At 40.2% G+C, this 14,900-nt stretch overlaps 1 protein-coding gene across 1 annotated transcript; it reads right to left on the reverse strand.

The window, feature by feature from the left end:
* Positions 1-249: 249 nt before the first annotated feature.
* Positions 250-11,416, reverse strand: HAVCR2 (hepatitis A virus cellular receptor 2). Its single transcript, XM_054718095.1, is given in 9 exon segments — positions 250-2,624; positions 4,450-4,486; positions 5,138-5,175; positions 5,177-5,237; positions 5,780-5,909; positions 7,340-7,383; positions 9,107-9,190; positions 10,025-10,363; positions 11,362-11,416. Coding segments are annotated over 9 exon segments (951 nt in total). The 3' UTR covers positions 250-2,461.
* Between the last annotated feature and the right edge of the window lie 3,484 nt (positions 11,417-14,900).

The following is a 14,900-nucleotide window of genomic DNA, read 5'->3' on the forward strand; positions in this document are numbered from 1 at the left end:
AGGTTCCAGTCCTAGCTCACTGCCACACTCACTGCCGGACTTGCTCTTTAAGTTAACCTGGCCCAGTCTTCCTTTCTTTCTATGAAGTGGAGGGCAGACAGGAAATCACTGCTACAATGCTTAAATCTTAGCATTCTATTATTAGAGAAAACAGAGATCATCAAACACAGAAGCATGTTTTAAAAAGTGAAAGTCTATCTCTCTCTTTTTTTTTAATATATTTTTATTGATTTCAGAGAGGAAGGGAGAGGGAGAGGGAGAGATAGAAACACCAATGATGAGAAGGAATCATTGATCAGCCCCCTCCCGCATGGCCCCCACTGGGGATCAAGCCTGCAACCCAGGCATGTGCCCTTGGCTGGAATCGAACCCAGGACCCTTCAGTCCGCAAGCCAACACTCCATCCACTGAGCCAAACCAGCTAGGGCAAGTCTATCTCTCTTTTTTAAAAATATATTTATTGATTTCATAGAGGAACAGAGAGGGAGAGATAGAAACATCAATGATGAGAGAGAATCATTGATCAGCTGCCTCCTGCACGCCTCACACTGGGGATCGAGCTTGCAACCCAGGCATGTGCCTCAACAGGGAATCGAACTATGACCTCCTGGTTCATAGGTCGATGCTTAACCACTGAGCAACACCAGCCAGGCTGAGTCTATCTCTTAACCATTTGTCGCTGTGGGGTAACCATATTAATTTGGGTATATTCTTCCAGATTTTTTAAAGGTAAAAAAATAATTCATCAATTATATATACTGTTCTAGAATGTTTTTTTCTTTTGATTTAGCAATATAGCATTTCCCTCTGACAAGTAACATAAGCTTTGTCAGATTAAGGGTTTCATCACTGTTGTATTCCTAGGGACTAAAACAGTGCCTGACAAAGTAGATGCCAGTAAATGTTAACAGTGAATGGATAGAACGAATTCTCCTGCCTGTCAGACTAGAAGTTCCATGGGGTCAGGGATGCATCTATTTGGTCTCTCTCGCTGGTCTCAGCATCAGATTACCTGGCACATAGTAAGCACTAATTAATATTTGTTAAATTAGCAAAACAGCTCAACGATGAAACCACCTAATTCTTCTTACCTGCACCACTGTGCTGATGGACCACAATAATCAACTATTCCCCTATCAATGAAAAAAGGTTTTGCAAACATCATTGCAATGATCATCTGGGTATACATACCCTTGTTTAAAGATTTCTGTAGGGTAAGAATCTCCTTTGGAGGGGAACCACTGATCTTGTCTAAGTGTCTTCTGAAGTCACTTCCCTCCAGGTGACTAACATCATGGCATACAGCACAGCAGCAATTTAGTCATCACTTAGGGAGGGGCAGTTTTTAGACAGTGACAGGTGCATATTGTCACTGTCTGAAAACAGCCACTTTTGTCTACACAAGAGCACAGATGGAGCTTAGGGTCTGTGTGTTCTCCAAGAAGTGAGGTGGCAGAGCTCTGTCTGAGCGCCCCAATGGAAGGGCTTTCCAGAAAGCTACCTCTCTGCATATTTAAGGTTTTCACTCCAAAAATATTTAATAAATTTCTATTATGTGTGAGAGCAGAGACAACAAATAAGACAGGCAGAGCTAGTCTCCACAGTCTTGGAATGGAAGCTTAGGGACCACTGTCTTTCCTCCAAGGGATCTGAGGCTGACAAGTACAGATTGCTGCAGCCCTTCGTCTTCCTTCCACCAGGAAATGGAATAGGCATCCCAGTCACTGCTTCTTCTTCTGTGAAAAACATGGCCCCGGTTCTCTCCTTGAATGGAGAAGTTGGTCAGAGACATTTCCCTCTGAGTTCACCCCAAGCAGAACTTGACAACATACACGAGTGCACTTCCTTTTCCCCCCAGGAGCTCCTGTCACACCATGGCTTGCTGGGCCAGCTTCTTCGCTGGAGAGGGAGAGTGTAAGTTGGTATCTGTAGGAGAGACTTCATTCAAAGAAGCTTAAATGTTGAGACTCAAAGGAAACCTTCAAGGCCATCTAGTCTACTCCAGTTTTTTCATCTTTTATGAGTCACCCTTCTCTTTGAAATCGGTGGCCCCTTTAGACTTTCTGTACCAAAAAAAGGCATGCATACATGTCAGCACGTAATTTCCCCCAGTTTCTGGAGCTTCGTGGACACATGGAACTGAAAGTCCTGGAATTCAGGAGACCCCACATTAAGAATTCCTACTTCACAGAGAAGCTCATTTGAATTCTAGTGCCCTGAGTTGACTAACCAGTTGGCTGGAATGCAGAGGTAAGGGAGTAACAAGTCTGAGTCCTGGGTAGATCATGGTTCAATCCTTTGGTGAGCTTATCTTCAGAAACTGCATAAAGAATGCTGGGTAGCTGCAGGCAGAACCTTAAAGTCAATCAGCTGACACATCTGATAGCTTTCAAAGAAGACAATACAAGCTCACAAATGAAGCTAGGTCTGATGGCATAGAAGGGTGACGACCCAGAGGTTGTCAGAATTGCTGCCCACTAATAACATAGCAGTAATCCGAAGACGGGTCCTCCAGTTCATATAGGTTCTCCTCAATTGTATAGATGTTTTCCCTTGAGTGCATCCCCTCTGCTACTGTATTTTCTAACCCTGAGGGAGGAGGGAGGTTGGCCAAAGTGACGAGGCTGTGGAAATAAAATGTCGCAGTTCAGGTAAGCATTTCTCAGGAGACATAGAAAAAAAGAGAACAGGCTTTGCTGAAGAGATGCCAACCAAATGCAGTACATGATGCTTGATTGGGTCCTGACTGGGGAAGAAACCATAAAATAGAATAATTTGAAGAACATTAAGACAATCTGAATTACTCTTAATTTCCTTAGGTATAAAAATGGCATTGTTGGAAACAAAAAACAATGGCATTGTGTGATCTAAGAGAATATCTTTATTCAGAGGAGATACACACTGAAGTTTAGTGAACTGTCAAGATGTTTGAAATGTCTTGAAAACGGTTCAGAAAAAACACACGTGTGTATAAAAAACAGACAAAGCAAATATATTAAAATGCTAAATTACACATCTTGGTGAAGGATTCTACTATTCCTTGTACCAATTGTTCTGTGAGCTGGAACAATTTCAAAACAACAAAAAAGAAATAAATATGTTATGTATTCAATCAGATTTGAGTTTGAATTCTATCCCTGTCACTAAACCAGACATGTAATCTTGAGTTTTGTTATTTCATTTGCTTGGGAACTATTTAGTGTGTTACACACTGTTTCATGCAGCAAGAGACACAGCAGTGAATAAAACACACATCCCATGAAGGTTATATATTAGAAAACTTTGTCTCAGGATCCTCATCTGTAAAATGGGAATAATTAGCACTCTATCTGACCAGGCTGCTATAAGGAGCATTTATTCATTCATAATAAAATATTGAATACTTAGTGCCTACTAAGTATCAGGTGCTGTGCTAGGGGATACAGTTGTTAATGTGGCAGACAAGTTCCTTATTTTCTATGGAGTTTACCTTTATAGGTAGAGATGACCGTTAACCAAATGGTGTGACAAATAATGAATTAATGCATGTAAATGTCACTACGAATGTTATCACATTTCAGGTTTCAGCTCAATAAAAGAATAGTGACACAGATAATCTAAAACCATTGATACATATTTTACTTGACTTTTTTGGGGGCTTCTATTTACTGTAGACTATTTCGTTTTCATGAATATATTATCTCTATTTAGTCTAAAATTATTGTTGGTTTAGATAGTATTCAATGGACAGAGTCTTTTTTTTTCATGATACATACTGCATTCTACCAATGTACCAAATGTTGCTAAAATGAAGTAAAAGTTATGTATGCTATATGTATTTGGAATTGGGGTGTATGCATATGTGTGTACGGACCTATGTGCAGATAGTCAGGAATGGACACTAAGACTGTAATATAAAGGACCAGTCGTTCTCAACCCTGTTTGCACATTAGAATCACTTGGGAAGCTTTACAAAAATATCTATCCTTAGACTTTATCTGTAAAGAATCTGGTTTATTTGCTCTGGGGATGACAACAGATTGGGTAAGTGATTCTAATGGGTTATCAAAGTTAAGAACACCTGGACTGGGCTATAAAAGCCCTGAGAGTAGATTCTTGCCTTCTTGTTTACTTATGGGGCACAGTGCCCAACCAGAGCCTGGATGCAGTAGATATTCCATCAATTGAAGGGTCAGTCAACTAAAAAGTCTGATTAAAATAGAAAGAAATATGCACTTCTTATCATGGGGAGATGACTGCTATACCTTAACTTTAGGACTAAGGAAGCTAGAGAGATCAGGAAGTAAACAGAGGAGCAGATTTACATTTCATAAATCCTAAAGCAAAAGGGAAATATAAGATTAGATCCCAGAGTCCCAGGGCAGGACTTCTAAAAGCAAAGATTAAAGCCATATTGGTATAGAAAACTCCAAGATTCCCACCTTCTTTTACCTCATCCCTTATTCTTACCTGGAATTCTGTAACTTCTCTTTCCTATGAGAATACCCTGGTTAAAAAGGTGAAGAAAAGTCAATTAAAATTGCTTTCATAAGTTAAAGAAAAAATGGCTCATAGGAGGCAAGGATTATTTGAGGAAATCTGGTCTCCCTTAAATTGAATTAAATCAAACTACTCATGTGTGTCTTGGTTTATTACATGAACTATGCTTGAAAATAATGAAGATGCACTTTTCATATTATTTTAATTTTTTTTTATTGATTTCAGAGAGGAAGGAAGAGAGAGAGAGAGAACATCAATGATGAGAGAGAATCATTGATGGGCTGCCTCCTGCACGCCCCCTTCTGAGAATCAAGCCTGCAACCCAGATATGTGCCCTGACTGGGAATCAAATTGTGATTCTCCTGGCTTATAGGTCGATGCTCAACCACTAAGCCATGCCAGTTGGGCCATTTTTCATATTTTACAAATATATGGAACACCTACTTTGTGTCTGGCAGTATTCTAAGCATCAAGGACACAAAGGTAAATTATGAGCCCTGAGTTTGTGAAACCTGTGTTTCTACTGAGGGTGGATTTCAAACATAATAATAATAACAACAATAATAATTTCTCATTGTGCTGTGATATAAAGGAAACAAGCCACGCACTAGAAACTTAGAATAGAGAAGGTCAGGAAAGCACTTTCAGAAAAGGTGACTTTGAAGGTCAGCTCTGAAAGAGGAGAATAAGTCAGCCAAGAGCCAGAAGGAGCATTCCAGGCAGAGAAAACTGATAAAGATCACGGTGAGTGCCTGAAACTGAAAACATGGCTGGAATAAGAGAGTGACCCAAGGTAAGGTCTGAGTGTTAGGCTAGAGCTAGATCTATAGGACCTTTTAAGTCATAATCAAGGTTTCAAATTTATTCTAGGACCTATAAGAAATAATGAAAACATGTTTCTCTATACCTACTATGCAGTCTATTCCTTTTTTTAAAAAATCCTCACCCGAGGATATTTTTTCCTTTGCTTTTTTTAGAGAGAGTGGGAGGGAGGGAGTGGGAGGGAGGTGGGGAGAGAGAAACATCAGTGTGAGAGAGACACACTGGTTGCCTCCGGCATGCACCCCAACCACCAGGGATAGTACCTGCAACCCAGGCATGAGCTCTTTATTGGGAATCACAACTAGGACCTTTCCTTCAGTGTACGGGCCAACACTGTAACCATTAAGCAACACTGGCCAGAGCCAGTCTAATCATCTTTAGGTATAAATATAAACTTATATTTCTATCTAGGTTTATGTTTGTTCCTATATCAGCAGTTCCTAACAGAGGGAAAGACATACAACATCAAGTGACTTACATTTGAGAATTAAAGCACCAAAGATAAGAACCAGAGCCAGCCCAGCAGCAATCCCTGCTCCAATATAGACACTTATTCTGGTTGTCTTGTAACCAGAGTCTTGTAACTCATCTGCCAGTGTGGATATTTGCTATGGAAACACAAACAGAATTGCAGCATATGGCCAGAAACAGGTAGTATGCTAAGCCATTTTCATGACTTGTGCACTGGACCATCCTTTTTACAGCATCACAGGAATACAGGGACCTAGAAATCACCCTTGATCTATTCCCTTCTCGACAAGCCTCAAAACATCCAAAGAAATAGAGTACTTAATCTTTGGAGTTCACAAGGAATAAAATGTGCCCTTCTGTGCTGTGTAAAAAAGCAGCTCTTAGTAAGTGGACTCCCCTCTCCCACAAAAATGGGCTTTGGAGTAGAATCCTCTTCATTCACATCCCTTTGTGTTCCCATAAAGCTTCAGAATGGTCTAAATTTGGTGTCTTGCAGTGAAACCACTATTTTCGCAGAACGACTGTGACTTAAAAGTCAGACAGTCATGAGTTCAACTCCAAGCTCGGTCCTTAAGAGCTGAGTCATCTTATAGTGTTATTGGAAAATGTAAGTGACAAAAAATACAAAATGCGTGGCATAGGGTCTGATACATGATAAATGCTTAATCAATAATAGCTATTGATATTCTGCAATTAATTTGACTTTTTGATAACTGACAGTCACACAGAAAATCCTCTCCTTATAAAATTTCAGTCCATGGTCCCCCTTTAAAACCAACAACAGGAAACACTTTTAAAACAAAGAAGTCAAGGAAATTAAATCTTCCATTTATTCAACAAACATTTACTACAGGAGTGCTATTTGCAAGGTATTGTGCATCAAGCATTGTGGGTGCACACTTAAAAAGCAGTCCTTGATCACAAAGAGGGGAGAAACACAAAATGTTGAGCCTTATTTGTGAACACATAAACATGAGATTGAGTTAAATGAATGAGGACCCCTAGATAAGTCCTCAAAGAATTTTTAGGTCAATGCTAGAAGTTTGCTTTCTAGAGGTTTTTCTCCTTTACTCAAAGAAAGTGGGGGACACTAAAATCATCGTGTTTTTGTTTATAATCGATATATAAATTCCTGGCTTAGAATATTCCTGACTGGTATCTTGTCATACATAAATAAATAAATTCAAACAAAAAATAATCTTTCTCAGTTGGATTGCAATGGAAGCAGGAAAAAACATGTTCTAGGGAGATGGAGGATCTTTGACTTGCCCACAGTGGTGTGCAGCTTGTGAACTCTGAGAAGAGGGACACAATGCTAATGCTTCTTCTTTTTGGTTTTCCAGGGCTAACTATGTGCCTGGCCCTTCACAGCATGCTTACACCAGGCCCATGTTACAACAGTTAGAACTGTTATCATCAACATGTTACAGTCAAGGAATCTGAAACTAAGGAAGATTAGGCATTTTTCCCAAGTAAAGAGTGGGCAGGAAGGAAGACTAAAGCCACACTTTCTTTTCTCTGGGTTAAACACAATGTTAGCTCACGCACACACACAAATGTTACTTACTGTTTGATTTTTATCATGGAGGGTCTCCAGAGTCTGTGTCTCTGCTACAAAGAGGAAGAATAACCAGTAGAACAGTTAAAAATATTTCCTTGCTTAAAACAGACTTTCCTTTTAGATAGAAATTCTCTTTCATTTAAAACGCATTGGTATACGTACCAGTAAAGACATTGGCTTGCTGCTTGCTATTCCACCCAACAGTGGGCAGTGATAGAAAGAATGAACATGATTCTTAAAGACCTGTGTAAAAGCATGAAAGTGCTTCTGAGGAAATGGACAAGTCTTGAGTTTTATTTTTCTTGACAAGTCAACTATTCTGCCCTATCCGTGTTGCTTAATATTTAAGTCTAGTTCTAAATATAGATCAGTTGGGGGGAAAAATTATTTTCTTTTGCTCAGCTGTTGTGGCTCAGTGGTTGAGCACTGACCTATGAAGCAAGAGATGACGGTTCGATTCTGAGGTTAAGGCACATGCCTGTGTAGTAGATTTTAGATTCTACATATAATTACATAAGATATTTGTCTTTCTCCATCTGATTTATGTCACTTATACCATCTATGTCCATCCATATTGTTGCAAATGGCATGATTCCATTCTTTTTTGTGGCTGAGTAATATTCCATTGTGTGTGTGTGTATATATATATATATATATATCAAATATAATATTTTCCTTTCTATTTTTAAAATATGTTTTTATTGATTTCAGAGAAAGGAAGGAAGAAGGAGAGAGAGATAGGAACATATATGATGAAGGAGAATAATTATCCATGGACACCTAGGTTGCTTCCATATCTGGGCAATTGTAAATATAAGCATATACACTTAACTCTGCTGCCTTCAACATCCTTCACATTGGCATTATCACTACTGTGATAATGTTAACAACAATAAGTAATATGCATTGAGTATATATGTACCATGATCAGACACCAGCTAAGCACTTTAGTCACATTTCTTATTTAAATCTCATAAAATGCAACTTATGAGATTTGTGACATTAGGAAGTTGGATTTACCTATTTTTAACTTCATTTTACAAAATAAAATGATGAGCTTCAGAGAGTTTAGGAGAGACCAGGTCTCTGAGAGAAAATATTTAAGATTAATCTTTCTGATCAATGTGACCTGAAGACTGCTTTTCTGACCCTATCTTCTCTTCCAGAACAGCATGGAAAAGGCCTAGCTCAATTACTTAAAGAATTTAGCTGCTCCTACTATGATCAAAATCTGAGGAGGATGCTGGGCTTATTCCAGTTAGAAGAAATCCAGGAAATCACCGAATCTAACCCCAAACATGGACTGGAGTCAATTCAAGACAAAACATCACCAGTCCAGGAATAAATCACAAAATAACAGTGCAATGTAAAGAGTTTTTCATTAGATTAAATTTACTTAATTTAAAAGACTGACACTTTTTTTTGCAGTGATTGCAATATTAAGATAGAAATTTTGCTTTTCTTACTTGGTAAAATATGTTGATAGAAATACTTTTAGGTGAGGGTCAGGAATTTTACTGGGTCATGAAAACCATAATTCTCTGGACAGAAGAGAAAGCTGAGATCCAAAGAAGTGACAGGTACTGGCCCAAGGCTCATTACATTTCTCAGTACAGGTTTATTCCAGCACCTCCCTCACCTGAAATTCTATCTCATGTGTACAGAAACATTTATATGTCAGTTCTTAAACCATTTCTTCCTTTTCCCCATATTCAAAATCCTCTGAACTCAGAAACCACCTAAAGGCTTCCTCCTGCGCCCATGTAACATTACCTGAGCCATGTTCCTCGGTGGTGAACATCCTTGGAAAGGCTGTAGTGAAGGCTCTCCATGAAGTCCAAGCAGGGGTGACCTTGGCTAGTGTCAGAAAGCAATGTAAGAAGGAGGCTTCCCTGAGAGCAGAGAGCTTGTTTCAAGGAATCCAAAGGGAAATAAATAAAGAGAAACACATGCTCACCTTCAAACCTGGACACCTTCCTTGAGAGTATATCACACTTTTAAAATGTTCATTACACATTTTAAGAACTGTCATCAATGTCACAGTCTAATAGTTAATAATGGAACTAATAGCCACACACTAAATGCTTTTCACAATACATCTCCTAAAATCCTTCCAATGGCCAATATGATGGGCACTATCATATTTCATACCGGAGAAGGTCACACAGTTTAAATAACTGGTGCAACATTACACAGCTAGTAAGAGGCAGAGTTGGAGTTGAATTCAGCTCCATCAGCCACAAGTACATGCTCTATAAATCTTAAAACATACAAGCACATGCACCCCCACGCACACCCACAATTCAGTGGGTCTCAATCCTGGCTGCAGGCAGGAGAGAAGCACCTGGGGAAACTCCCAGTGTTCAGGCTCTACCTCCAGAGACACTGGTTTCTCAGGTTTGTGGGTCAGGCTCAATATCTATCGTGTTAAAAAGCCCCTCACATGAATCTGATGAGAAATCAGGGTCCAACCACTGATCTAGGCTTTTCCTGCCATTATATAGATCCTATCCCTAAGTTTCAATATAGATGGAAGAATTAAACATGGCCGGACATTGTTTATGGGCCTGTTAATTCTTAGGGGCCCACCACCAGGGCTGTCATTGGGAAGGACAGAAGTGAAAACAATTAGTATATTTAATACGATCTGCAGGGGATTATTCATAAAGAAAGCATGCAAAGTTCACTCACCTGGTTTGATGTCCAAATTCAGGTTTGATTTTTTATCATTCATTATGCCTGAGAATTGGATACGGCAACAATAAGTCCCACTGTCAGCTAAAGTCACATTCTCTATGGTCAAGGACACATCTCCTTTGTGGACATTTCCCTTTAGCTGGTATCTGCTGGATCTCTGATAGCTCAAGTCCCTTCCATCAGTGCTGAGCACTGTATTCTGACATTGAAAGACAGGACAGTATCCCCTGCCCCAGCACACAGGTACGAGGTTCTCAGAGGTGGTTGGAGAGTAGTGGCAGGGCAGATAAGCATTCTGACCCACCGTGGCTGTGGGTGACCCCTCCAAAGACCCTGGACAAAGAGAAAAGGAGAGCAAGATGCAGGCAATGAGTGAGATTGGTCCACTTCAGGAAAAGTGCAAGTAATGCTTGCAGAGTAAAGAAACCACTGCTGCTCTCCAGTTTAAAGGAGGATCCACTAAGGCAATGACTCTGAGACTTGAGGGGCATCTGAACCACTGGGAAGTCTGATTAAAACACAGATGCCTGGCTCAACTACTAGAATTCCTGACTTACTAGATCTGAAGTAGGGCATAAAAATTTGTATTTCTAACAAGTTCCCTGGAATTGCTGACATGGCTGGTATTGGAACCTCACTTTGAAAACCAGTGTTCTAGGAGAGACTTGTGGCCCAGTCCTGCGAACAATGGAGGGCAGGGATGATGGAAAGAATTAAAAAAAAAAAAAAAAAGAATCATTCATTGTCAGCCAGGAAAACATCTCAGCCATTTAGGCTAGTTGTTGTTCATCAATGAAGGCCAGTTATCCTAACACAATTCTCTCTCTCGCTTTCTCTTTTTTTAAGTACCAGGCACATAATGAATAAAAAACCTTACCTGAATAAGAAGCTAATACATAGCCCTTTTTAGGTTTAAAATTAATCGGTTTCTTTAAAAAACACATACACTGTAAACAAACAGTATAAAAGGTTATGAAAAGTCTAGTCCCTCTGCTCTTTCCTATTCCCAGTTCCCCTTCCCAGAGTCTATATATTAAGAAGTATCTGTGTAGGGCCACACCCTCAACACAAACAGACAGAAAGAAGTCTACTATATACATTGTTCCTCTCTTTTTAAAAAAAATTAACATTGACTTAGAGACACTTCATATCATTATGTTTAATCAGATTCACTGTTTGCATCATAGATATATCACAATTTATTTTTTCCACTTCCCTGTTGGTGAACATTTAGATTGCTTCCAAATGTTCGCTACTGCAAACATTATGAAGGCCATTCTTGTATCTTTATCTTGCACAACCCAATTGCAAAAGTCCATGCCCAGACTTACTTGTAAGTAGTAGCAGCCACAGAAGGACACAGTCGAAGGAAAGATGTGAAAACATGGGTTATAAGAAAAGCCCAAGAGTGGTTCTGTTGAGGTGCCGTTTTAATTCTTCAATTGAACTGGGTACTTCCTGCAACTGAGTTTCTACTCCACAATCACAGGAGCGGTGGCCACTTCCCTGAGTGCCAGCCTAGCACACCAGTGCGTCAGACTACTGATCATCCCTCTAGTAAAGCCACCAAGTCTACATCAAAAAAAACCCCAGTTCTCTGTCATGCTCCACCAACTTCCTGTTAGGGCTCTGATATTCATTCTGAGAGTATCAACAAAGAGGAAGCAATACTCAGAAAGTATTACTCAATAAGGAAGAAAAAAAAAGTGTCTCTCAGTGAGAAAGCCTTCTGATACTTCCAGTAAAATAGTCCTCTGTTTCAAATGGATCATGTGTTGGTCTAGCTGGTTATCAGGGAACACAAGTTAGAAACACATGCATTCATTCAGAAAGTCAGTCAATTGGTCAGTGGTGACCATTGCTTAAGAAGCACCTACTATGTGTCAGGCACTGGACCAGGAGCTAGAGAATACCACAATGAATGGCATGTTCATTACCCTTACATTTATGGGCCCTTTCCACTCCATCATAAGCCTAATTCTTAGCCTTGTTCTAACACAAATTGGCCTAAACCATATAATCTTGCTGGATCTCAGTTTCCTCATTTATAAAATTTAGAAAATGAGGAATTTGTGTTAATATTCTGACTTTGATCTGAACTTTTAAACTCTTCCACTTAGGGAAGACACAGTCTTGTCGCCAATGCTCTTTCTCCCCTCCTGTGGGTGGAATTAAGGGGACCTCAATATTCTATTCCATCTCATATACACAAGGTGTCCCCTCCCCACCTACCCCACCCACCCCAGGGACTTCAGGCATCATTTGAAGGAAAATATTGAATTACCGCCACACTCTCCATCACTGAGCTAACATCTCAGACCCAGTCTCAGCCCTGGGAGAGTGACTTCTGTCTGGGAAACTTAAAAGCCAAGGGTTCTTTACAAAAGGCAAGTGAGATCACAATCTGGAGTTTCTCAAAATCCATGGTCTTCTGTCTTTCCTTCCTGCATTTCTCTGTCACGCACCTTTATGCCATCAAATGCATTTAACATACACTGATTGGCCAGATTATTATGATCTCTGAATGCATAATAATCTGGCCACTCAGTGTATTTCTCTTGAGTACCTCATTTATTTGATATCAAAGATACTATAAATCATGCACCTGACCAGTTTTCCCCTTTGCACTGGCTGATAGAAAGCTCAGGGCAAATAGGTGGTTGATCTCCAGCAAAAGTCTAGAATACTTTCGGTGACCATTTGAGATACAAACACACTGAGTGGCCAGATTATTATGGGTTCAGAAATCATAACAATCTGGCCACTCAGTGTAAGCCTCCAGCTTGTTCAGTGTGTGCACTTTCATAGCACCACAGAGCTAGCAGTACTCAAGAGGTCACAGTCAACCTCTTCCTTTTATAGACAGGGAGACTGAGGCCTGAGAAGATTGATTTGCCCAGAGGCACAAGATTGGTAATTTCAAATGAGAACGCAAGTCCCTAAACTCCAGATTGTTCCACTATAAACCATGTTTCATGAACTTGATATTTGCCCTTGATATGTCTGCCCACATAACTAACAACAACCAGCCTATTCAAGTGTAAGGTAGAGTCAATTAATCATGGTTTCAGGGCTGATATTTACAAAAAGCATGTCGTGTGTTACCTCTCAATAAATCTGCTAAAAAATAATAAAAATTCAGCCCAGCCAGTTGGTTGAGCTTTGTCCTGTGCACCGGAGGGTTGCTGGTTCGATTCCTAGTTAGGACACCTACCTGGGTTGCAGGTTCAATCCCTAGTAGGGGTATGTACCGAAGGCAACTGGTCAATGCCCTCTCTCTCTCTCTCTCTCTCTCTCTCTCTCTCTCTCTCTCTCGTCTCATGCCTTTGGTCTTTTATTAATTAGCCAGATGGATATTACTTTTTGAGGAGGCCATTTGAATCACTTGCTCATGATTACGTTCACAGTTCCATTTCTGTACTTAAAATTATTCTGATCCTCACTTTACAGTATTATTGCCTTCTTAATACCTTTGGAGTCACATAAGGCATTGTATGACTGGAGATGTTTAGGTAAAAGGAAGGAGGAAAAGATAAGTAAATACTAGAGGGGACAATTTGGAGAGCTCTGGCTTAAAAGCTGAAGTCTTGTCTTTGACTATGACTGGTCAGTTACTGTCCTGTCTGGGACACACTTGACTGTCACTTTGAAATGTGCCAATCATGGGTTCACAGTTTCAAAATGTGCTCCAAGTGCAGACCTTACTCTGCATGCATTCCTGCCCTTGGGAAGCAGGGGAGAGAGCACAGGATGCCAGGCCAATCGTCCCTCCACCGAAGAAACCAACACAAACAGCAGAAAACAACCAGATAGAAAGGACGCCTCTTGGTGTGGAGGGAGGTCAGGAACATTATTTCGCATCATGATGTGTTGGAAAGAGTCTTACAATTGGAGTCAGGGAACCTAAATTAAATTTGTAGTTTCACCTCTACCCTTGGTGTGACCTTGGACAAGTCACCTTACCTTTTGGGAAATCCTTAGTTTCCTTCCTGGCAAAACAAAGGTGATGATCTTCAGGATGGGGGAGGAGGTAGAAAAATGTGTGTGTACCTTGGCTGGGGGCAGGTCACATACACAGGGGAAGTGGGCTGGGTGGACACTGCAGAACAAAAGACATGCTCCACCGCCCCAGCCCCAGGCAGTTGTCACCAAGGGGAATGAACGCCTATTAGGGCTAGGTGTTCCATTTTGGCAAGACTCGCCTAATTTTTAATTGTTGGTAATTAATTATAAAATTTTAAACTCTGGAGAGAGAAGAGGGGGGAAAAGTCACCTAGGAGGAATATAGCCATGGGCTAATGATTTGGAATTTCTAGGTTTCCTCCCAGCTCAAATATTTTTACTTCTAGGTGTATACATTAATATTTCAGTTGTGATATTATTCTAAGTTTTTTATTTTTAAAATCTTCACCCGAGGATATGTTTTTATGGATTTTTAGACCAATGTGAGAGAAACATCAATCTGTAGCCTCTCATTCACACCCAGGATAGAGTCTGCAACCTAGGTAAGTGCCCTTATTGGGACTCAAACCCGCAATCTTTCGGTGTATGGGACGATGTTCCAACCAACTGAGCCACCAGCCAGGGCTATTCTAAGTTATAAAGACCACATTTTATTCCTCTGCTTCAGTTTACCAGTCCACAACTGGCCGTGTTATTATTAGCATATGATTCAAGGAAATTATGACATTTCACTATTTGTTAATGGTTAATCATTGTTGGGGATGTGGGGATATCCTACCTCCTGCAGCCAGAGGGCCTCCCGCTCTCCAAAGCCTTACTTCACTTCTCTCCAGAAGATTCAAAGGGTAGACAGCTCCTTAAGGTTCTTAGTAACAACAGTGCCATGGAAATCTGCTTCTTTGTAGAA

The sequence above is a fragment of the Eptesicus fuscus genome, chromosome 6, assembly GCF_027574615.1.
Source record: "Eptesicus fuscus isolate TK198812 chromosome 6, DD_ASM_mEF_20220401, whole genome shotgun sequence".
NCBI classification, from domain to species: Eukaryota; Metazoa; Chordata; class Mammalia; order Chiroptera; family Vespertilionidae; genus Eptesicus; species Eptesicus fuscus.